Consider the following 26,200-nt stretch of genomic DNA (forward strand, 5'->3'; position numbering starts at 1 on the left):
CTTGAGCACGGCGAGATGGTGGTGTGGTATGTGTGCGCAGGTGGAAAAGACGGTAGAACAAATCCGTCGGGTCATAAAAGATCGAGATGCACACCGTGCCTTGCACAGCATCCATTTCTCGTTTCAAGAACGTAGAACGTCTTGAGCTAGACGGAGACGAACAGGGTAGTCTCTTCCTACTTCAGCGTGTTGTTTGATCATTTTCTCCCTTTTTCCTTAAATAGCCGGTCAAGATCGCCGAGCGGTCCTAATGCATGATGCAGAGGTGAGCAACCTCCGATGGTAACGTCCTATATTTTGAAGATAACTATTTGAACTGGCTTAATGTAAACTCTTAAACATGGAGTCACAATGGATTTAAAATGTTAAAATACGAATATAAAAAATATTAAAATACCGATGGATGCTTAAGCATGTAAGGATGAACAAATCATCAGTTCATTGAAACTAACATAAGTTGTCTTAACCAATCAACTCATGTTGGATGATGATGATCAATTATGATAAAACAAATGTTAATGTTTGACTTCGGTTAATTTTTTTCTGTACTTATTTTTGAAGTGAATGTAAGTGATAACTTCTTTCTATCAAAAGCACTTTTTCAATCATATGTGCAAAAGTTCGCAAAAAATATATAGAAAGAAGAACAAGTTTTTGCTAATTGTTTTTTAACCTAAAATGGTCATAACCAAAACTGGATATTGCTATCCTGCGGTTCTCATCTTAACTAACATCCTTACTAAGATGTTGTTTAAGTACACGTTTGTTAGTATCGTACCAAAGTGTAAACTACTTGTTTATGACTACTTGATTTTTTTTAATTTTAATTTGTTTAATATTAAAACCATTTTGAGTTGTTTGTCCATAACTATTTTTTTTTGTAATAGTAATTGTACACTTAAAGCGGAAGAAAATTAGCTTCTCTGTTGGTCATCGTAATTGTCTTTATAAATTGTATAGTTTATGGTATGTTCTAGGCTGTTAAGAGCGTTTTATGTACTCTCTATTCTATATCTATTGTACTATGTACTCTCTATATGTATCTATTAAATTATAACAATTAAAAATCACTTTTTACTGTGTTTAAATTGCTCTTGTTTTAAGTTATGTTATGTCTAGCGTCTTGTTTTACATCTTGGTGCGATAAGCAAAATGATCATATGAAGTTCCAGCTGACAGAAGGGACCGGTTTTTTTTTTAACTTTATTTTACTCGACACTTTTTGTCCGACTTCCAGTGTGTGTGCGCCATATGCCACTTCGCATGGCAAAAGCCCTTCAGCGATCATCTTGCCGCCGCAGCGTTTGTTAGCAATTGCGGGCGCCGACGCCACCCGCGCTACCGCCAGCGGCACGATCTTTGCGCTCAGCTTTACTCCAAAGCGCGGTTGTCCCGATCGGATCCGATCCGGCATCCTCGGCGTTTGCAGCACGCGCACTCGAACCGGTTCTCAGAACATCCCGGTCCACGGTCGTCGTCGTCGTCGTCGTCGTCGAAGGCGTCGAACGGCCGTGCGCCCTACCGTTGGTTTCAGTCGCTTTCGAACCACGGTCCGGACCGGTTGTGCCGTTGCTCCATTCTTTCTACTCCAGTGGAATATCGGTGTTATAGCTGCCTGACCACCGAGTGTTTGCCTGGTTCGTGAGGGTTTTCCCTGTTTTCTCGAAGCTCGTAGAACCGATCGACCCAGCCACCCACGTGTCCAACGATGGGTAGCTTCTCGGGTACCTGTGCGATTGATCCCGCGCGGTTTTGAGGACGAAGCAAAAGGGCTTTTATAATCATCCCTGTTTAGTTCCGAAGTGACGGTGCGGAGAAATCCCATTGGCAAGTGCAAGTCGGCTGGCGGCCAAGGCAGAAAACAAGCCCCAGCGCCGCCGTTACGTCAGCACGTTGTTGGTGACGAATTGTGCAAGTGTTGATGGCATTGTTGGTGTCGCGTTGTTAGTTAGTTAGTTTGCGAACATCACAAACGAGTTATCAATGGCGGTCGACGAGTTTGCAATATATTGCCACTCCTTCTTTCCTCTTTTCTCTAACTATCTATCGCAAAATGTAACCATTTTTAAAAGCCAACAACCGGGAACGTCGCAATATATTGTGGAGTAGTTTTTTCGCTCATTTGTTTTATTTTCTCACGCTAAGAAGTTATGCCTTCATTAAATACATAAATATATTAACCGAAGCATTTTGATAGTCGCATCTACTTTCATTCTCACGTTCCTACATTCAATATTGCTTACCCAGCTGTTTCCATTCAACAGAGGTATCGAAAGGGTGTGAAATAAATTGATTAAAGTTAACTCAATTTCCTCTATCTTTTCCGTTGTTGCGTACGTTTTCCTTTTTTACGATGTCATACTCAAAGCGGAGTGGTGAAAAACTGTCTGTCCCTAAATTTGGTTCTTAAAGTTGAAAATTCACTTGATCGTGATTTTCAGCGGCAGATCGGCGCGCCGATTTCCCTTGCCACCGCTGGTTGTGCGTGTGTATGTGTGCTTGCGGGAGGGAACCGCGGTCGCAGCGGGAGTGTTGTCAGTGCGTTCCTTTAAAACCACCTTTCCGCTGTGTGTCATTATTGCACCGCCAGTGCAGCGAACCCGATTGTGGTGGGAGTGTGTGCAGCTGCATCGCGATCCTCGGCGCGCGAAGTGGCCACTTACACATGCACACACGCACAGTCGGCGGTCGGCGGACACAGTTGACAGTGGTGCCAAGGACGGAAATTTATCTTTTCTCGTTCCCACACAACAACGCAGTGCAGCAACAATTGCGCCAGCCAACAACGAGCAGCAGCAGCAGCAGCAGCAGCAGTTATTATCATAACTCACAACCAGAGAGTCGGTCGCTGGAAGTCAACAGTTGGCCCCCAAAAGCCAATAAAATCGAAAGAAACAAGAAAGTGGTCGTAAAGTGTGGTGTCATTTAGGAAGAAAAAAAAAAGACAACCCCGTAAATCATTAAACGGCTGCCGACCGGCTGCAAGTATCTCGAGTGAGTTGCTGGAAAGCAACAGGGTTTTGGGATTAGGACGTGGCTAGGGCGCAGCCAGAGCTGCGTTAAACAAGCAGCGAGATGACCATCTTTAGCTCGTGAGTTTTATTTATTTTATTCAATGCTATTACAATAAGGTTTATATAATGAGTGAGGGGGGCAGGGGGAACTGTGAAGAGAGCGGGCCCATAACCAAATAAGACCGAATGCGTGGGAAAGTCATGTCTCAATCAATCACCTTGCTTATTTTCATTTATAGTGGACATCGAAATAGCCCGAAAGTCATCTCTCTCCTTGATAATTCAACTAACCGCCAACAACTAAAAAAGTCTGAGATCTTGCAGAAAACAAAGACTTTCTATCATGAAAATATACTATGATTTATTATTTTAGTTCAAATTTTAGATGTGCGTTCAAATGCAACAAAATTAAATGATGTCAATGCAAGTGAGAGTAACATTGGTCATTCTGCGTTATGATCAGAATTACAAATAAAAATGATCGATCATGATATTGTTTCTAACAATACGAAAATAAAAAGTTTTTTCGCATCCCTTTTCATCGCTTTGGCAGAATAAAATCAACTCGGGGTTTATGTTTATGCCAACTTTAATAGCATCGAGGAAAAACATACAATCAAAACATGCATCATTGTGTCCGACAAAACAACATTTTCAAACCGCAAAGGGTTTTATTATTACTATTTACACAACGGATGGTATCACTCAGCGGAAGATTTTACAGTGCGTGATACTTTCCTAATATTTTCCTCCTCCCAAGTTACATCATAAGCCGCCCCGATACGTGTCGAAACCGTTTGTCGGGGAACCACTGTTTAGAATAGTACACGTAAACACGTTGTTCGCTTCCATCAACAAATTCTCCCTTTTGAGTGCGCGATGGCGGGAATGTTTTGAAACCCACCTTGTTTTTTTTTGTCGGCAGCCAACTTCCGTGGAGCAGGAAGAAAATGGTCTATTGTGATTTATTGGAAAGATAAACGAAAGAATCGTGTGTGAGTGGAAAAGGGCTGGGAAAAAGGGCCCCCACCATTTTCAAACCCTCTTTTCAATCGCTATCGTGTACGATCGACCGAAGAAAAACCACACCTGTCGTTGGCATTGTCGTTGGTGGAAGGATTTTTCCTCGGCATGCACCCGGCCATTCGGTTGGATCTTCTCGATCGGAAATCCAATCGGACCATCGATCAATGGGTTGGTTTTGTGCGGCCTGTGGGGAACGGTCTGGCGCGTTTAGGAGGGAAATGTTGGTCTAATTTATTTCAAACATGCCTTTTCCTGCCCCACCAACCGATGCCGATTGATGACGATGGAAATCTATTGCTTCCGTTTGCGGCCAGCGTGTTTCTCGTGTTCGAAAGATTCATAATTAATGAACAAGCGATGGAAATTCGTGGCCGTACGTATAGATCTTCCCATTTTCACCCCACGCCGATCGTTGTGCTTGGCAGTTACATCTTTTTTTTCCCCTCTCCCCCGTTTAGCTGCTTTTGTTTGTTTGTGTTGTTTCATCATCACTATAATCATCATTTCTTTTCCGATTCAAACTCGAAGATTCTGCCAGCAAACGAAATCGATATTTAAAAGACGTTCGATTGGTATATCTCCCGCGCTTGAACCTTGGTTTGTAGAATTTAATTGGTGTCTGCCCGTCGTCCCGAACGTTGTGCCTGCTAATTTATTATGTGACTGGGCGATTATTTTATTTCCTGTGCGAAACAACAAGTTGGGGCGGCCTTGGTGACTTAAAAAAAACCTTAATACCTGTTTCATTTCCCGGAAAGGGTACATTCAGTCAAAAAAAAAAATGGACCAATGGAATGTGACTGAAATCATTCGATTGAAATAATTTACCTCAAATAAAACATACAAGAACACCAACCCTTCAACGTTTGTTTTACACAAACAAAGGAAAAAGGTGGGTAAAATTGAGTTGTAAAAACTCTTGCGCCAAACCGGAACAATTTTCTCGTCCCTCGCCGAGGGAAAAAGCGAATACCGGAAGCAAAATTGCCGCTTCCCGGTTGACGCTGAACGCACGACACCGGAAGTAGAATGGTCGTAGGAAGGTCGCCGGGAAGCGAGGAAGATTCCAAAGACGATCGGGGGATTGAAGAACCGTAAAGAATGGACACGCCGTAACGCTGTGTATGTGTGTTTTCTGTTTTCCCCCCTAATCGTTAACGAGTGAGGAACGAAATGACTGAATAAATCAAACCGGAGTCTTCAGAGTTGGGCGTAGCGAGGAAAGCGGAGTGGGCAGGGATGAAGGTAGAAGGAGAAGCTTAAGAGAAAAAAAAAGCCGGACGAACCGGAAGTACCGGAAGGAAGGAAACCAATTCAATGAGAAAAGATCATACAGAGAGGCAACAGGCTGAAAAGATGCTGCTCAAGAGGTGTAGGGGGATCGGGACGGGTAAGGCGGGTGCGGGGGTGCGTGTCAAGATCGGAAGTGCCCTCGAAAAGATGCGAGACCAGAGCAGTATGTCGTTAATTAGGCAGCGTGCGGTAGGAGGAGGGTTGTATCAACAACGCAAGCAATTTTTCCGGAAGAACTTCTTTCCGGTCGTCCGGATGATGCGTTGATGATCGTGTGGAAAGTGGAAGGAAGCAACAAAAGAAAGAAGAATACACACACACACACACACACGCACGCACGCAAACCTTCCTCCTCCCGGTCGCGATACACAGGGCGCGACCCTTCCCATCCCTTTCCCGCTGTGCTGGTCAACACATTGTTTGGCGACGGAGGCATATGCCGTGTGTGGTTCCGAGAAGATCCGAGAGGCAACGGGGCTGGAGAACACCCGGGAATGTAACGATCTTCAGCAAATGACGATCCGAGCGTTCGAAGGTTTGTAGCTGGCGTGTGGTGTGGCGGTCAGAGCCCTTTCTTCCCTTTTTTTTAACCTCCCCCCCCCTTCCGATGTTGTTTATTTGTTCAGTTTTTCTTCTGGGCGCAAGACGGTGTAAGCGTAAAGGAAATTGTAACGTTATAATTTGTTGTATCGATCGTTGACGGGAAATGGCACCGTAACCGAGAAGCGTTTCGCGGCAGCCAGATATTAGATTAATAAGCAGGAAGGGGAGGTTATTTTTCTTACGGCATGGCCACGTAGTACTTCCCCGAAGGGGGTGCAAAAACAGGATTTTCGTTTCCAAGCCCGTACCTGTTCTTTTTATCATTAATCATCGCCCGGAGCTGATGGATCTCTCTTCAACGTTACTTACTCGTTGGAGCGATATGTCTAGTTACACTGGTCTAGTTACAATACCCCACCATAGGTGAAGTAAAGGGTCATCCGGTCTGTTATGGCAGATCTACAGCTGCGGCTTGCGATCGCACTGGAAACTTCCGGTTCACGTTAGTGGCACAACACAAATGTGAAGGTTTGCTGTTGATCATTCGTTTCTTCCGTTGAAAGCTTTCGTACCAAAGTTGGGGGGGAAATGAATTACACTGATTTGAAGAGCTGCTCTGATGATGATGTTTGAAAACACCCACGACGAATTCGACGATCTACGAATAAGTTTTATTGTTTGTGAAGGGCTTGGTGCTTAATTTATCTCTTTGATTATTAATAAAAATTGTTTTCAATCGAACTAGGGATTAGACGTTAGAACATTTTATTCTGAACTGTGGAGGAATTGTGTAACTCTTTCAAAAATTTTGGCAAATTACTAACGAATCATACCAATGTCTAACATTTGAATAGTTAATATGAAATGTTTTCCGAACCACAATGTTACCATCATTTATATTGATAACCTCTACGCTGTATATAAATTCATCCTATTCATCATTATTTTTCCAAAAGTTTGTCACTCAAAATTTTGAGCTTTCCACATAGAATTATAAAAAATGGAGGTTTTTCTTTGAATTGGAAAAGTCTGACAAGCTACGACGTTTTTTAATTAAACTTACAGAAAAACAGATTAATAATGCTTGCTATTACATTAGTTTTTCTGATGTCAATTCGTTGAATACTTAGACCACTTCGAAATATATGGAGTGTGTGTTTCTTACAGCAGCTAGAACATATTGTAGAAAATGGTACCCCGGTGGGCTCCGGATACCCGACGATCGGGGGATCCGGTTTTATCCTCTTCTCCGGAGGATGAACGGATGGACGTCGTCACCCGGGTGAGTGTTGCATGTCAATTGAAAGTCCGGTCCGGTCTGGATGTTCATCAGGGGGAAGAAAAAAAGCCTTCGGCAATGCTCACAGTGGAAAAAGGAAACACGCTGGAAAGCTTTATAATTACCGTCATCCGTAAGAGATTCATACAGCTCAACTGCCACACCTCTATTCCAGGCCTGTGGCTTGTGGCGTTGGGTCCTCGAGGGGAGGCGGAGGAGATAACCGTCTACGGCGTTCTTGAACGTCGGGAACGACAAGCTGGAGAAAATCATTTTCCCCGGTCCGGCTAGACTTCGGTGGGGGGGACAGTGTTGAGGAAGGAAGACCGTCTACCGGACACCTTTCTTCATGTCTCGATTAAGTGGCTGCATGCCGCCAAGAGTGTACGACCAGTGTAGCTTTTGCGTAATGCTTCGTGTGACCTTAGGCAAAAATTGTGCCGATGTCCGGCTTGTGGGAATGGGAACGGATTCGTTCAAAACAGACGCGACACAGAAAATATACCAAGCTTAAGGACATTGTCTTTTTAGGCTCGTGAGATAAGGATGGGTTCAATTTATCACACGCCGATCCATATATTTTGTCGTCAGACATTAGGAACAACCGAAGGTAGACAGGTTGGGTGCCTCTCTGTTGGCGATCCAAACGCAGCCCGTTGCAGTAATCAAGACTGCACTCAATCCCCGCCCCTCCGAGTGACGCCAGGTGCATGTGCAATCACATTCTTTCTTCTCCATTTCTTTTTTAACGTTGCTGCACGTCTCGGTACCGGAAGTGCACCATCAGCCCTTCTTTGGGGGTAGTTGGAACTCGCGGCGTCACTCTCCGCCCTTCCTCCGCGCGTCCTTTACGCTTGGTACGCCTTTTGTTGGACACTTTCCTCAATCAAGGTTCGGTTTGATTCGGAAACCCGATGGCAGCTCCCGAAGGCGTGGATAATTTATAACGGTGCAACCGGTAAACATCCTCGGTGTCGGCGGAGGAGTCCTCCCCGGTGGAGAGCGAGCGATATTTACCGATACTTAACGTCCATTTCGTGCGTACACCGCATCACCATCACGATCATCATCATCATCAACATCATCGGCGTTGTCGCTGCCATGATGAAGAAATATCGTGCGAAAATAACAGCGACCCGTTAGCCTGGTGGGCAGAGAGAAAGAGAGAGAGCTTTGCTGGGAAATTGTACCTATCCTTCCAGGGTCGGGGTAAAATTTATGCTAATTATTATCGGCAAAGGACGAACGAGCGGGTCGGGCGGGCATTTTCTCCGCGTTCTCGATATAAAACGATAATTGGTTTGTTCCTGTTGGCTTGTTTTTAAGCAATGCAATTTGTTAAACTTTACTGTGGGAATTTTTCGGACGGTGGTGGTGATGCACATGACATGCAACTAAAGATTTCGTGAAGGTTTTACACAATGTGGGTTCAAAATTAACATCGAGTTTGCTCTTCATGTTTCCTTAATAATTATTGCATTTTGCATTACAAACCGCTAAACGGTTTGGTTACTTCCTCGAGCTGTAAGACATGATGATATTCTTTGTTGCATTTTCCAACGCACGCCGGAGCTCTCCTTTCTGTGCTGCAGAACTTTGAAATACATACATATTGTTTCGAAGCACCCCGGCTCGGAAAGCCGTTGCGGATTTTCTCCGCCTTCTTGAACTTCAACCTTCTAGAGTTCGAGTATCCGGTTTCCCATGCTCCCGCACTTGCTGGGAGTTGTGACCTTTGCTGGTGCCCCCCGACCCCGTGACTTAACTCGATGTTCTGGCTCTCGCTTCGAGCAATCGAAACTTTCTTCCGCCCGAGGGTGCTGTTTTTAAGTCTCCCCCGCTGGATCCCACTCATTTGTGTTTTTCCTCTACCCGTGTTATGTGTTTTGTGGGAAAATATTTGGCACGCAAAAGAATTGAAATTCGTACATTTTGCAGAGTGTAATAGGAAGGTGAGGTCCGTTTTTTCTCTTCATCTAAAACACGGCTAGCCCCTAAAACCAAGGTTCTGGCAAAGACAAAATGTTGATGACAACTAACTGCGTGTCGAACGGCTAACAACGCAGCAAAGAGGCAAAACTTCGAACTCCATCAAGGTTTCTCATTCTCCGTGCTTCCCATGCAAGAATCGACTGCAACATCCTGCTGTGAAGACTTTGCTATCGGTTGTTGTCCACATGTTTTTGACATTCCTAGTGCATCTGTTTTGTGGCATCCTGTAGATGGTTTTCGATGTTGCCAGCATGCTCTAGCACATGGCAAATACAAATCTTATGAAGTTAAAATTATTTGTAAAAGCGACCTTTCTATCGCGACCGATAAATTTGCGACCTTTCTATCGACTTTCTGCACCTTTGTTCAAGTTCTTGGTGGTTGGGTATATTTTATCTCGTTGATTATTTATTGAAATAATAAGTATAGTATAGGTTTAATTCTGTGTTACTTTTATCATAAAAGACCGATTACCTACGACGATAAAAATAATACTATTACAAGTGATAAATTATTTAAAAAAAACGACTCAAACCTGCCATACGTGGAAACGCTAAAGATGTTCGTCCTGAGAAAATCATTCCGTTGCCACGCAGTCATCTGTTTGCGATCGACAGTTGGTCGAATGCTTCACGCATGAAAATATGGCTTCATGACTTCTTTTTTCCGACTTTTTTTCTTCTCACGATTCTGCTTCCAAACTCAACACATTATCGCCAGCTCAGCGGACAGTTTAGAACCCGCTGGTGCCTGAGTTTTGAAGCCCGTCGGTGTGTGGATGTCGTTTGATTTTTCGTTTTCATCTCGTTTATCTCATCTTCTCGTCCATCCGTTTGCTTCGGTGCACTTTCATCCTGTTTCTTCTCCACGCGCGACACCGCACGGATGGTGTCCTTCTCAACGTTCCTCCTGCGCACAGTTCACCTTAGTTCCATCTGGCTTTTTGTCTGGTTCACTGCGTAGGACCTCCAGCAAAAGGAAGCCAGCAGGATCGAAGAATGAAGCATCGCGTATGCCGCCTCAGAGGCCACTGGAAACGAACGGATCCTTTTTGGGTGGTGGCTTGTTTTTTTTCCTCTGAGGCTGTCCGTATCCTTCCATCGCTCGTTTTCGTTCGGTACCCTAGCGAGCGGCACCCACAGCTGGTAGACGAAGGAAGAAAAGGACAAACTGCAGCGTCCGATGTCGGAGAATGTTGGGATGGGAAAGCCTAATCCATTTTGATTGTCGTACGAACACGTGTGGATGAGTACACTAATCGTTCAAACGAGAAGTATGAGTTGTTTAGCATATTTTTAAATCAAAAATCTTACTGAATATTAGAAAACAACGAAAAACTGATTATTTTTATCGATTTTACGTGAGCTTTTTAGCAAATAGAATCTCATAGCAATGTTTCTCCGAATTCTGGTGTTACTAACTTAAGCTTAAAGTAAAACAACAGTTCAGTAGTTCTAAGATTTTTATTAAAATCCAACATGACATAACCTTTTTTCATTGTATAACTGAATCTGTTCATCCCATTAATAATCCCTTTCTTTTTTTTTTGTTAAATCCGAAAATATTTTCCTTATGCTTATTCCTTTGTTCCGTTGTTTAATGTTTTCGTATTTGTATTCAACATCTCAAACATGATGGCAACAACAAATTACGTCAGTACAAATTCTTTGGAATAACATCTGTGGGATGAAATCACCAACAACAAATCGAGGCAAATAATTGCAGATAAACTGTGTTGATCAACACAACTTCGAGAAACGAATCGGGCCTCCCTTCCACAAGAAGTCAAGGTTGGGGGGGGAGGGTGGGGTTCTGAGAAGAGTGTATGCAAATATGATTACTTGCTTACTTCATTCGATCGTACGGTTTTGTGTTTGATTTGGCACGGTCCCCGTCGGAGGAGACCGTGATTATTTCGTTCGGGTTAGTTTTGGTTTTCCCTCGCGGCAAACTATTGCACAAAGAGTGGCCCCATTTGCACTGCACACACACACACACAAGCTCGTGCATAGATCCCGCAACAAAGGGTCATAATTCCGGTTGAATGACCCCGGTGAGCTCATAAATATGCTCTGTGCGTCCAGGTCGGCAAGAGCGATGGAGATGTCCTGTGCTCAGCCGTCAGTTGTCAGCCAGCGATCATCGGCTGGTTCTGAAATGAAAAAGAACGGGAAAGTGCCACAACACAAAGACACCGTGACATAATGCGAGAGGGCAAAAAATAAACGAAAGAAGCCGGCGAGCAGCCCTTTGTTCCGAAAGTGCTTAGCGCTTTTCCACCACGGTACCGATCCAGCGATCGGTATCCCGGTACGGGTTCTGGGGAATCTTTCATTATCCAGAAGGTGGCGAGTATGCAAACAGAACTAAATCTTCTCCCCGGCAGATGAGGTTTATGTGCTCCTACTCTACTTCGTGCCATCTGCACGTGATTACACAATAGAGTTTTTTCGTCATAATTTTTATTGAGCCTCTTCCATGCGACACTGCGCCCGCATCATTCAGTTTTCATGTTGAACTCTGGAAAAGGCATAAATGCAAAAAAAGTGTAATACATGATCAAACCGGTAGCAAATGCGTGCTCATCTCCATCCATGTTAAGGTTTTTAAGTGCGTGCCTTACCATTCAACCAACCTTATCGAGATGAATGTTCTAACAATTAAGGGATGAAGAATTTGCAGACACATTTTTAACGTCGAATTTAAGGTTGAAGATATTCCTTGAACTGACAGAAAAACCTTAGAAACGACATCCGACGTTGTTCGACATGGAAAACCCATAAAAAACCGCTCCCTGTGTTGGACGACATGGTGTATCTTCTCTGCATGTGGGCGCCTACATGTGCTCTGTCTTACAACAAAGCATTCTCCCTCCGGTTTTTTTTGTGTCCTGTGTGAAATGGGGTCTTCCTTTTTTTTACGTTTTGCCATGAAATGTGAACCCGATTCCGAAGCCAACAACTACGGAAGGGTTGCGTCGAAGTTAACAAAGAAAAATAAAATCTCTTTTTTTAACTCTTTTACATCTCAGTAACAATCGACAAGGTTCTTGTGCCATTGGCGGGAAGAAATCTCATGGGCAGGGATGAGGAAGGGAAAGGAATTGGTGGTGCCAAATGACGCACCCCAAGGTAAGGCAACCATGTCTCGTTCGGCAAGAAAATTCGCCGCTTTCCTTCCGACGCGTTTTGCTACACGATTCCCCAAACTCCTACAAGGCATTTTGGTACTTTTTCCTTCCATCTCAGGGAAAAACAAGACGGAAAACGCCCATGTAATGTGTCCCACAAAAGTGTATGTCCCACGAACCGTAACTCAATGCGACTTTGATATTCGATCACCCGTTACGAAAGGGTTCCATTCAGGTCGTTCGATTTCTTCCGGGGCTCGAGTGCAGGGAATGCGTTACGTGCTGGTGTCGTCGCGGCTAGGTGCGCTGCAGTAAGACGAGTACAAGCAAGGTGCTTGTGAATTTGAAAAATGTTGCAAGGTTGGGGAGGATAAAAAATCGATTCCATGAACTAAAGGGCTTAAAAAGGAGAGTATAGAAAAATGGATATAACGGAAATAGAATAGAAAAAATCTGAATCAAAATGTAACGGTTACGGAGAGATAGGGCAAGGAATGTTTGTTCCAAACGAGTAAAATTGTAACATCTTTCTAATTTTATGTACAGAGCATAAGTTATATGAATCTTATCCTTTGTTATCTTCAGTTTTAGACATTTTCATAATATGTCACATACAACTCATCCTTAATTTGTTTTTTTTTTCTACATCGTTTCAGTTATGGAGTAAGGACGAAAGTCCAGGAGAAGAAGAAAAAAATGACTCCCGAGGAGCAACAGCAGCAACAGCAGAACCAAATTCCAAACATTGCCGGAACGATCCTGATCGGCGGAATCGGTACCACTAGCCCTGATGGTGTTGGCCAGCCGAAGCACCACAACCAGCAACAACACCAGCAGCAGCAGCGGCAACAATACTCGGCCCATCTCCTACCTCATTTGCATCAGTTCTGCACGATGACCGGCTCGAACCCGGCCAGCCTGACCGGGGCGTCGAAGCTGCCGTCGAAAAGCTCGCCCCTCGGGCCGTCACCGTTCCGGCAGCTGCTTCCGGTGACGCTCTGCATCATATCGTTCGCGACCGTGCTGAGCATACTGATCATCTACATGGACACGACTGGTGAGTTTGGTTTGGTTTTGGGTGGCACACACTCACACGAGCGTCGTCCAAATCCGGGGGCAATCAAACAAACCGGGCGTTCCTTAATCGATCGAGTCATTCGGTACAAATAAGGCCTAACACTTCCGCCGAACGATGAGCGATTTAAAGTCGTGCTGCGGTGGATGAAATGCTCTGCATGTAAATGAGTGCATTCTGTGAATGTTTCGAGTAACAATTGCATATTCAATTTTGCCTACAATCATCAGGAATATTTTTATTAAAAATAGCCAGGATTAAATTTTAAACCTGCATGAGTATTAACTAATTTTCTTGGAGTTGATTTTGCGACCTTTAATGAAATGAACAAGATTATTGAATAGTCGACCGTGAACTCTTTTCCATGAGACGTTAATCACGTTAAGATTCAATTAGAAAGTCCGTTCGACACTTGAGTCAACATTTTAACGTAAATAAATAATAAACAATAAACACTTGTATTGGATATCAAAAATCCCATTCATGTGGAGACCAACTCGCTTCTCGCCCTAGGTTAGATTTTTTATTTCCTTTACGATTTATTTAGTACTCCTAATTATGTGGTGATTTTAGTTATTTTTATAGCCCTCCATGGGAATGTGTGACTCGAAGGCTCCTGAAGGGAATGGTTTCAAAAAGGTTGTGAAATTTAGGTGCGTGGCACGCACCGAGCACGCTAACATTCGATCAGTTCGCACAAGATTTTCTCTTTTTATGGACGAAAATTTAGAAGGACTAGCCTCGGAAGGGTTCCTTCCTCGTTCGGGGCTCCAATTGGAATAATTAAATTTCCGGCATTAATTCCCAAAAACTCGAGATCTTCTGGGGACGATATGCGGGAGCGCCGCCTCTCTTGACGGTGCGTTATCGCTGAATCCGAAGCGCAGTTTCCGAAGCATATCTGTGGAGTATCGGGGTTTTATTGCGATTTTATTTTCCGTTCTCGGTTTTGTTACTATTTTCATATCTCGATCGAGTTGATTTGGTTTACCTCGGCTAAGCCACAGCTAAGTTCATCGCTAGGAAAGCACAGCTTCTTCGTGTCGTCTGTCGATGAGCCGCGATAACGTGTTTCCGATTACTGTGAGTTTAATTAAATCCCAAAGTGGACCTAACCTTATGCTCACGCTGAAATTAGGTTTACCAAAAAAAAAAAAACATCCATGGAGGTTATAACCGTCGGGGAGGCAAACCGCCGGTGGTTTGGAATATAATTTGTTTACCGAAAAGGAAATGAGCGCCTCCCATGTCCCTCACGCGTTTCGGATTTGTGTTGTGTCCGGACCCTTTTGGCCGGCTGTGTTATGTTGTGTGGAGTGTAGTGCTGCTTTAGAAATCGCGCCATTTGCCCATAAAGTAAAAGAAACATAAAAGCCCCGATGAACCACCAGGGCAGAAACGAAGCTAAAAGACTCTGTTCTCTTTTTCCCCGCCGTGTTTGGGGACCTCTCGTAACGGCCAGGAAACGCACGATCTCGTTGCGTAAAAGACGTTAAGCATATCCCCCCGTTCGTCCGCTGTCTCTCGTCCGTCTCGGCTCGGTCGATCTCCAACTCAACGCGACCGATCGTGGCGGGCAAAATTTTCTATCGACGCAGGAAGAGATAAACGGTGGTCACCCACCGGGCTCTCGTCGGGCTCATTCATCGACGGTGCGGTGGCTTTTTAAAATTTATTTTTCTTTTTCGTCCAACCAACGGCCAACGTAGAAAAATTCGTCGCCGAATTCAGAAATGAAAACGCACCCCAAGAGTGATCGTACTCTAACTGGGGGAAGGGATCGTGCACTGGGAAAAGGGTGGGCTCCACACACTGACCACCCTGACCCCTCCGTCTCTCCCGCTCTCCCGCCGTACGGAATGTGCGTATGCTTGTTTGGCCTTTTTTTCCCCGGCCCTCCCTCCCGATGAAAATGTTTTCATTCGTCGGCCCGATTTTCGATGCTGGGTTTTATGTTCGTCACCGGTTTTATGTTGGCTTGGGGCGGAGGAAGTGGATGCCGCTGGGGGGGTGGAAAGGGAAGGTAAGGGCGGCCCACGACCAAAAGAAGGCCACTCAACTTCCGGTCAACGGTTATTTTTTCTTTTTTATTCATTCTCAAAACTCGTTTTCCTACACATGGCTTCGGGGTTTTCCCCTACGCCATTAATTTGTGGATTAAAAGATTTAGCAAAAACGAAAGAATGGTTACGCGCCACGCTGAAGGCCGTCCAGTTTTGCTTTTTTTTTTTCGTTGTTTCGATTGCATTTTTGACAAATTTTGCATTTCATTCAGACGTTGGAATGTAGGTAGTTTTTTGTTAAATTGATTTCAAATCAGTCTTTCGGGGTGCAGTCGATGTTTTGATAATTTGTTTTAAATCCAACCTCCTTTACTCAATTTTTCTCAACGACAATCCAGATTATAGTAGGAAATGCTTGTCTCTGGCGTAATGTTCGACACAAGTCCCAAAATGTTACCTTCGAGAAAGGAGGGGGCTCTTTCGCTCGAGCCGATAATTATACCAACGACGGCGACGACATTGACCGGTGGCCGGTGCGATAAACGAAACGGACCCATTTTCCTGTCGGTATGCTTTACCTGCTTGGCGTCTTGGCGCACGTCCCCATCGTCGTCGGGGCCGGTAATTTCCATATTTTAACAATCTATGCCCTTCCAGATATGGTGCGGTGCGGCTTTCTGGACTGACAAGGGAATAAAACCTACGGAAGAAGCCGCCAACACCATCAAGTTCACCCGGCACGATGCGGCATTTAAAGGTAGTTCGAATTGTTCGAAACGCTGCTGCACGATAAATCCTGCTCCAGTGAAGGAGTCTTCTGGATTTGCCGGTCTCCCGGGTTCGGGTTCCGGGGGAAAACGATCGAAGAGACAATATCGATTTCCGGCCGAAGGTCGACGACATCGGGGAGGGCAAATTGGTTCGCCTCGTTCCAAGTGTTCGGGTTTCCCTCACCCCCGGGCCTGTCCGGAAGATTTTCTAACGCCTCGCGCCGCATCAGCAGCGCAGGGTCGATAAGGGAAAACGAAAATCAAAATCTTTTTTATTTTATGCTCGAATGCTCGGAACGGCCTCCCTCTGGTGAGCGATGCTTCCCATTGTGTAAGACCGTTGGAAGCTTTCTTATCGGGTTTTTCAGGTGTCGCCGAGCTGCTTCGCGGCAGCATCTAGCATCCCAAAATGTGGCATCCCGACCGAAGTGACCCACTTAAGATAAGCTGTTGTTTGCGGAGCCTTTTCGTGAATCACCAAGTGGCGGTTGTTTAGGAGAAAAGCTAAGGTGGGATGAACGTCTCGTTAATGGTGGTGCTTTTTCGAAGCAGTCACGGTAAAATTGTTATCTTTTTGGAATTGTTGAAGCCTCTTTGAAAAGAAAGTTTTTCACCAAAACAATGATTTTTGTAGCCGTTATAAAAACAGCTTCACAAACATCTGTAACAAAAACACGTCGAGTTTCATGATTATCCCTCTCGCTCTTTCAGCAGCATAATCGATAACATGGTCTGCCCTTAACGATAATCTAACGACTGAAATAGGTCAAAGGCAAATTATGGAGCAAACAGAATCGATGATTTATTATTACCCTACGAGGCCGGTGGGAGGAATTCAAAAACATACTGAATTATACCTCTCTTTAATACAATTTTCTACAGTTGATTTATATCCGTAGATTTGTTTTTAACTCAACCATTTTTCCTTTTCCAATGGCCATTTTTTCTTTTCCAGATAAAGGAAGAATCTGTTGTTGTCCCTTTGAAAGGTTGATACGAATGGACGAGTTAGTTCACTTTAATTATCTAACTGAAATTACGTTAGCAAATTGTAACTCAACCCGAAATGGATGGCTATCAACAGGCCATATGCTTATGTTTTATGTCTTACTTTTCCCTTTTCGAGAGAAAAGATTTGAAAAGCAAGCCGATATACAAATCTTTTAAATAATACGGTTGAAAATGAGCCCAATTTTGCTCGCATTAACAATGCCCGCAGCTGTTCGGCAGCCGAATGCGCTTTCGGTAGGAAAATTATTGTAATCATCGTGCTACTGGCCCCAAAAAAGGGCTGCCAGGATCGATAAGACCGTCTGGAGTCCTTTTTTTGTGCCCTTGTTTTTTTTCTCCTTTTGAAAAATTTAAAGTTAGTCCTATTTCGCGGGACGTGGAAGGCGAACGCTGTGTTGGGGAGTGTTGGAAGAACAGCACACAACGTGGCTTTTTACCACTGCACAGCTGCAATCATATGTTGGTGCGAAATTATGTGGTTTCGACACGAACATAGCCGTCCAATACAAAGTGAGGAAAGAAAAAGACCGAGGTTTCTGAAGGTTCTTCCCCATGGACCGACCTAAACAACGGGGTAGATCGGTGGAGTAGCGAAGGAGGGGACTAGAAGGTCTAGAAGGTGGAAGAATGTTCCAGTAGCCGGCAGAAGGCATACCGAAAGCCGAAAGGATGTTGACCAACAGCTGACGCTTAACCACTTAAGCGATGATCACCCGTTGATGATGGTGCCGGAGGTTTTTGAGGACGATCGCCAGCGCTAGCTGTGTTTGGCGCCTTTCTAATCAATTAACGAAACCGTTCGTTCCGCAGTCGGACCGCGTCGCTATCGGCATCTAAATGGGTTCGCAAATTGGAAGTTGTCGGATAAGCTGTCCCCGGAGAGTGCTGGAAACGATGGACCAGTGTGGTTGTTTTTTGAATGGAAAGTAATAAAAACTGCGGATAAAGGTAGGAAAAGATGGTACAACTATTTAATGTGAATATTTCTCAATTTTCGTCATATCTAATTTAATAGGCTAATAAACATAGCTTTCGCCTATCTCTGTAGGTTTCTTTAAAATTGGAAAAGGTTAAAAAAGATACCGCAAACTTCATCCATCACCATCTCGCTTACAAATTCGTGGGCTTCACTCGCTCGAACCTCCTAATAATAGTCATGCGGCTGATCATCGACCTAGCGAATGATTGGTGATGCAAATGATGAAGAATTTTAGTCGTTTTTGGGGGCGAGTCCGGTTACGAAGAGTTGTTGCTTTATGCTTACTCATTTATTTGTTTGGCAAGAACAGAACCTTGTGATCATCGAAGCACCGTTCCGGTCGCGTTGGTGAAGTTTTTGGATTGTTATGCTAATTGGAAGATGATAACAGCCTTAGCACGTTCCATTATAGCAATGAATCATGTTCAACTATCAATATTTAATTTGTCGGTGTATTTAAGAATACTTTTACTTTACCAATGTTTTACTAAAAATTATAATAAGTTCCAATGAAAACCGTTGGCCGATTTCTATTGACTCTTCACTGGACGTCCGATCGTAAATAACCCCGGTTTAAACTCACATATTTCTCCACCGGAAATTAGAGGTGCAAAAGTTGGTGCTAAAGGAAGTTATGTACCGAGTTTCCATTCCATCGTATTTTTTAGGATTTGGGGAACGATGGTAAAAACAACATACACACTGGTACAAAAAGACACCATTCCCGAGCATGAGTCGGGAATTTAGAAGTTTGAGGTGGAAAAGGGGTCGCCGGAGCTCCCTAGTTTCTAATTTCGCTTCACCTTGGGCGGCATTTTTTACTGCAATGTTCTTCGGCCACCCTCGGTTTAGGCTGAGGATGACGTTCGTCGAGCCGGGAGTGGAGCGCATTTTTGTGTATTCGTATAAACAATCACTTCCGGTGTCGGTGTTACCGGTATATCCATTTATCCAGTCAGCCGTTCTTGGTTGCTGAATTTTGCAATTGGTTTCATCGTTTCCAGGACGGGTTATGGCACCCAATAATTTACTGCATCTACTTCAAGCACTGCCAAATAGACTGTAGTTTTTGTGACGCTAAAAGGGAAGTTTAAATTGTTTCAGTATTAGGGTAATAAATTGCGCACTAACACTTTATAAACATCAGGTACCGTTTTTCCATCACGCTTTACATAAGTGCTTTTTGGAGAATATTTTGTCGAACTCAATACGCGTTTCTAAAAGATCCAAACTTCATCGTTTTGGCAGGTTTCCACGGTTCCAGAAAAGGCGGGAGCACCCTGCAATCTTCAATTTAAATTTGAAGGGAAAGAAAATCGAAGAAGTTGAGATGAAAATCAATTTACAACTAAACGTTCCCCCTTCGGGCTTGGGGAAACCCACTTGGAGACCGTTCCGTTGGAAGAAGTTGATGGTGGTGGTCCGCGCTGGTTAAAGGGTGAAGCAAATTGCTCAGATTGATGCATTTAATTTCACAGTAATCGGGCCCCATTATATCTGGTTGGTTTTCGTTTGCGTACGGCGTACGGGTCGCACAAACTGGTACGAAATTCAGAAGCATCAAAATATACGCTACGCTTAGCGAGATGGGCCAAGAGTTCGGCACGATCACCACGTGTTCAGCTTTCGTTCGATCGATCGGTGCTCCCTGCAATGATCTCGGACGCTGGCCCATCGCTAGAATTGTTGACCCGGGCCAGAACAAATCACAACCCGTTTGGGTCGGGTCTGCCAGGGATAATTCGTAATGGTGTAAGGCTGGTTGGTTGGGAGGCTTGGTTTTGGAAGCGGGTCGATGGCGCGCACTCTTTCGCGTGGCTAATCGCATGGAAAGAAGGTGAGGCGCGAGTGTATAGGACGGGCTTCGAGCAAGCAACAAGACATTATTTACGCACGCGTTTCGGATTTTCCTCGGATGGGTCCGTCCCAACATCGAGGTGCAGCACGTGCCTCCGTCTTGCGAACGGTTGTTAATCAACTTGCGCGCGTGCTCCTCCGTTCGATTGTGCTTTCGATACGATTCGATACGAGCCGGAGATGCTGCTTCTGGTAGGCCTGTATCGTACAGTCATGCCCGCCGACGTCTCGGCCGACGTCTCGGGTTGCAGAAGCAAGCACTATCATTAAACAATCACATCCTCTCACCCTTCCTGATGCGGATGAAGGGATGAGGGTGGTGAGCACGAGGTGGCATTATTGTAGTTTGCGCGTGGAGGCTAATGAAACACCTTTTCGCTGACTCACCCGAAGGAATTCACTTGACTTAACTTTTCTTCTGAGTTCCTACACTCGTGCCGGTACATGATCTTTCTGTGCAAATTCTACGGCTAGCATTAGAAAGAAGGGCTCGTCTAGGCTGCTTCTGGAGTTTTAATTGCAAATAATGAGGGATGCATGTTGGGTTTATCTAAAAAAAATCAAATAAAAAAGAACAAGGCTCGTTTGAAACCTTTTCTTAGTTTTACTAATAAAGTCTGTAATTTAAATGTAATTTTTCCATCATCTTACAACCACACGTGGTTGCACCGACTTCCAAAAGATAAAAACTAAAAGTCGTCAAAGTAACACAGGAATCATCTAAGCTTGTAGTTTTTAAGTAAATATCGAGTTGTACTTATGACCACTTCAACATCAGTTGCACTGATGTATTTCACGTTGCCATGGTATTTGGTTTTTTTTTGTACAATTCCAGTGTTGATATTCATTAAAGATTTGCTATTATATAAATCGGCTTTAACATTCTTCTGAATTCCGTACATTTTTTACATTGTTTTACCACATAAGGTTTCCTATTCAGTTCAACTCTGTTTACCGAGGGACTTTTTTGGCGTTTGATTATGTTTTCGGTTGGTCCAATTTTTGGTTACTTGATGCTCCGCTACTCGAGCTTCTTCAGAAGCACTTGTTGGTTGAGTCCGTGTGGTTTCAGTCCTTTTGCGACCGCAGGCTCGTCGACGGTGGGCTTGGATTATTTGACAGAATTTAACCTTTCCGCACCGGCGACGGTGGAATCCGTTCATCCTACACCTGATACCGTGCAGTTGACGCAAACTTGAAACCAAATCCGATGAATAGTTTTACTGGATTCGTCGCATAGGGGTAAATTTAATGCTTAATCTTAGCACCGGGCGAAGAGGCGAACTCCGGGTGTAGTTTGTTGGCTTCCCCATTTTTTTTTTTTTTTTCGGGTGTTACAGGGATTTGTCCTGGTTCGTTTGTTGTGGCTTAACCACATTGTTTTGTCGCTACTTTTGATGCACAGAAAAGCTACTTGGGTTAAGCAGTTGCCAACGGCGTTTTAGGATGTGGTCTTGTGGTTTTATCATATTTGTATTCGAATCCGGTAGAAGCATGGGAAACAACTGTAAATCCTACTCGACTGGGCGTTTCGTTGTGGTTTTGCCTGTTGAATAGTTAAAGTATTAAAAAAAGTATTCATTACACAAACTGTTGCTCAATATGTGTATGTCATACTATTATCGGCAATGTTCAAGTTTCGCTAATCGATCGTTTCTCTTATCGCATTGCAGAAATCCGCCACCAGCAGTTCCGGTTGAACATGTCGCGCGACTACGACCTGATGGGCGTGCCGCAGGACAATCCGGCCCTCATCAAGTACGTCCGGGATATCCACATGAAGAAGTACCCGATGACGTTCATCCGTAACGCGGACGGGCCGGGCGAGCAGTTGAACTTCACCAACCGGCACGAGCTGGCCCCGGAGATGGCGCACCTCATTTCGGACCTGCTCGGGCGGAAGCGCTTCGGGACGTTCTTCCAGTCGCTGACTGGCAACAGCGATGCGATGATGACCGCACCGTGGCTCGCGGAGACGATGAACTGGGGCGGTTACCTGGTGGAACCGGACCCGCGCAAGTACTTCTCGCTGCGCAAGCAGAATGCCTTCCGCTCGAACGTGCAGGTCATTCATGCGTGCCTTTCGCCGAACACCTACCCGAAGGAGGTAATTTTGGTGGGGGAAAGCAGTGGAAATGTGCCGCTTTTTCCACTTGCCCCGGTGCAATCGGTGTCGTTTTTCCGCCTTCTTACTGTTCTTCTCCGCTTCTCCCGACCGTGCGCAGGTAACGCTACACCACGATGACGACAGCGAGGTGCAGATCAATAGTGTGCTGGACGAGGAAACGGAATGGTTCCATCCGCGGGTCAAGTGTTTTCCGGTGTACACGCTCATGCTGGCCGTCAATCGAACCTCGATCGATCTGCTCAGTCTTGGCTGCCACGGACAGGAACTGCAGGTCAGTAAGCACAATTAGAATGGCCTCTGTTTGAGCGCGTGAAACGCCTGTGGAATATTTTATCATTGGCAAGAGTTATAAAACTCGCTGTGGCATCCTAACGGCTTCGGCCAAAGAAAGAAAAATAAAATCTGTTAAAACTTAGTTTTTTGTTAACTAAAATCTGTTATATTCAAGGTTCTTCCCAAAGTTATGTCATGTAGAGCGAGTTGAAAGGTAGCGCCATCATCTACTTTCGGATAACTAAAACAATCATACGTAAACATCGTTAGAAATCGATTGTATAACAATAAAAAAGTTGAAACATTATTTAACTCATAATTAGAATCAATAAAAATCTTCAAAGAATATTTTCAAATACAAATCTAGTTGATTGCAATTTCAATTGCAATGCAATTGTTAAATAAATAAATAAATGTAGATTTTTATATACAAAACTAATTGTGGTATCGTTCACTTTTCCATTTTAGATCCTCCAAACAATACCCTTCGATCGAGTTCATATCAAGGTAATTTCGATCCATCTGGTGCACTACTACGAGGAGGACGAGCAGATAATCGATGTCGACGACTACGTGCTGAGCATTGGCCGCTTCCTGATGAGCCGATCGTACAAACTCGTGCGCAGTTTCGATCGTAACTTTATCTATCAGCATCTGTCCGTGCTTTCGGCATCCAAGCAACGTCAACAACTGCAGCAGCAACAGCAACAACAGGAGCAATTACAGCAGCCAAATTCACCCTTCTTGGGACCCTTGCTACCACCGCTGCAGCCAACCATCCTTGCCCACAGCAATGCCATTAGCTCCGGCGAGAAGGCCGATACCTCGATGGACATCCGGAAGGGGCAGGAATCGGCCGCCAATGGTGGAGCTACTTCCATCGGTGGTGTAAAGGTACCGGTGTCCGTGACAGCCGCTGCTCCGTCTACCACTACCACGACGCCAACCTCTTCCAGCACCTCTCAACCATCGATTGCGAATGTTGCAAATGTTGCACAGTCCTTCGAAGGCATCGAATCGGAGTTTGGTTTGAGTTCGTCCGAGTTCGCCGCGGAAGATAGCGATGAGCAACGGCAGGATCAGGATGATGAGCAAGAGCAGCCGCTCGGTGGTGGTGAGGGAGAAGATGGAACGGTTCGGGCAGCTGGTTCGCCACCGCCAAGTGTTACCTCCCTGAAGTGAACTCGCGTCCAAAGGGGACGGTTTTCTCTCGATACGCATTTTATCAACTGAAAGCTACCAGTTCATCATTCCACTTATAACGTTTACTTACTACAAACGTCCCATATCTGCCCAATTGATCGGCAAGGGTCGAGACGAGCCTTCGTCTGCAATGTACCACACAGAAGTATACCTTTTTTTTTCTTTTTCCTTACGGACGAACTCATTTTATTGCTTAAGATTTTTTAAATTTTCATTTTATCTTGTTTACGTAATTTCAAACATCCATGCGAAGGTGAAATCAGTTCCATTCGAAGAAGGGTATCAGAGCATTAGATAAAAAGTGAGCGCTAAAAATGCATACCGAAGCGGGTACCTTAGGCTTTGTGATGGCGTAGAATTACTGAACCATATCGTAGAATTTTTGCAAGGAGAGGGTACCAAAAGGCAAAGTCGCATGGAGATTTTAGTTTTCGATGGCATGCATTTAGTATATCAACTCTTACTGGTACCATCCACGAGGGATTTTTTGTGGTTTCCTTTATTATGTTGTCTCCACAATTCAATGTTTTTCACCATAGGGTCTATGGAATTGGTCGATAGCCTTCTGCTCGTAAATTTGTCTAAAAATGGCATTGTGAAAGGGTGATAAAAATTAATTGAATATTAGTTTTCCTTTTACTTTACATTATTCAATAAGAGAGTATTACTTTTGCTTAGGTACTAAAGAGTGAACGGTATCAAATTGTGAAAAAGGAGTGATGGCATAAAGAGAAAGAGAGAGGGAGAAAGAGAGATAGAGAGAAGAGAGAGAAAAGAGAAAAGAAAAACAACAACACACAGCTCTTAGATCTGTAGATCAACACAAGCGTAGATAAATAAACAAGACTCTTATAAGTAGATCTTACGCATATTTAGAATACTGCCAAACTCCTAAAACTTGGGTGCCGTTGGGGGGAAAGATATAGATATAGCAACTCGTTTTTTTTACATTTACCATTGGTTATTTTCTGTGGCGCGAGGTTTAAATATTTTTGGAACGAACTACGTTAAACTATCTGAACTGAGTAATATCGAAAGAAGGAAATTCGAGGCGAACGGACGATTCATTTTTATCTAAAATATATTACACTATGCACTCGTTTAGGGCATATTTACAGAAACATTACATATTTAAAGCAAACTGCTAAGGTCGATTTATAGAAGTTATTAGAAAAATAACACAGAATAATTCAACCATTATATAATATTGTTAATTGCTCTCTCTTACATATATATGCAAATGGTATGCCTCTCTCTTTACACTGTTGGCGCGTTAGAGTAAAACATTCGTGGCAGTATCTCGATACTGTTTTGTATTTTTGCCCGAACAAATTCGGATTTGCCTACAAGGGTTGATGGGGTTTTTTTTGGAAAGCTCAACTAGCGAACTCTACCATATCAGTCCTAAATGATTCCTATTTGTGCTCTTTGCTCACGAAACAAAATATAGAAGATTTTGGTGGTATCAGGAGTCTTAGTTGTTAGCAGCGAGTAGTTTGAGGCATTGATATTGCGAAACAAATCACACAGATTACTTGAAGTAAAGCAGTCTCGAACTAAGAATGCAACGTACCGGATGATGGTGAAGTAATGTAGTTTTATACATTCGTTGCACACGTTGCGAATCTCGATTGTCTCTCTAGCCAGATGGGTGTGTTTTCTCGTAGCCAGACTTCCTAACTACCTAAGTATGAATTAGAAATGAGAACGGAAGTAACAGATAAGTGCATCCAATCGCGATGTCACATGTATTGCAGGTCGTCACACTCCTTGAAAGCGTGCCCTGCTTATCGTGAACATGTAATAAAGACGAACGATTTATTTTAAACGATGTTGTTTCAATGGCTCAAGACATAAAGTCTTCCTCGGGCAGTTAATTACGTGTTGTAGTTTTAGCCATTCTGTAGGTTAATGGCCTTTGAAAGAACTAAATGAACTAACAAGCATTCTTATTTCTTTCAAGGTTATCCTTGCTGTGGAGAAAATAGCCTTAGCGCTCCAGGGTTGCTGTTTGTCCTTCGGGAGCACTCTTTCTGAACGGGCTTGTTGTGTTCCAATCCCGTCGTGTTGCTGTCAAGGATGTTAGAAATGTAGCTAAGCATATAAATACTAACAAAATGGAAATCTCGCTCCATCAAACGAAGGGCAAAGAGAAGCATTTGAAGAATGAGAATATATAGTTATATAAAATAGTGTTTAGTTTATGCTCGTTAGTTTTCACTCGTATAGCGTCCCTGTTAAAATAAACATTTAACTTGGTTAGTTTCCATTATCCAAGTTGGTTTTTTTAACTACTTTTTTTCCTTAGTAGTAGTATCTTTGGGAACTGTTCCGGCAAATTCTATTTGTTTGATTGCTGCAGTAATAAAATATTTTGCTTGCTTGTTGTAGTAATAAAAGTAGTCAAAACATGTAAAAAGTTCTTTTTATCATAACAGTTTAGAAAACTATTGTTTTGTACCTCTACTAACGAAAGGTCTAAATAGGCTTTAATGCGCTGAAATAGAATTAGAAAAACACAGAAAAAAAGTGTAACCGTGTTCGAGTGCTTGTGAGCTGTTGGTGCGTAGGTATGTAGAGGTTTGATGCACGCTATTGAAGCCTGATCTTTATCAATGAGCAGC

General features: G+C 43.8%; 1 protein-coding gene across 1 annotated transcript; it reads left to right on the plus strand.

Moving 5' to 3' along the window:
* The first annotated feature begins 3,075 nt into the window (after positions 1-3,075).
* On the plus strand, positions 3,076-23,686 carry LOC131290407 (protein Star). The gene is made up of 5 exons (XM_058319565.1): positions 3,076-3,092; positions 12,934-13,334; positions 21,646-22,079; positions 22,198-22,371; positions 22,842-23,686. The coding sequence occupies exons 1-5, from the start codon at positions 3,076-3,078 to the stop codon at positions 23,553-23,555; spliced, it is 1,740 nt and encodes a 579-aa protein (XP_058175548.1). The 3' UTR covers positions 23,556-23,686.
* The last annotated feature ends 2,514 nt before the right edge of the window (positions 23,687-26,200 follow it).

Source organism: Anopheles ziemanni, chromosome 2 (assembly GCF_943734765.1).
Source record: "Anopheles ziemanni chromosome 2, idAnoZiCoDA_A2_x.2, whole genome shotgun sequence".
In the NCBI taxonomy this organism is placed as follows: Eukaryota; Metazoa; Arthropoda; class Insecta; order Diptera; family Culicidae; genus Anopheles; species Anopheles ziemanni.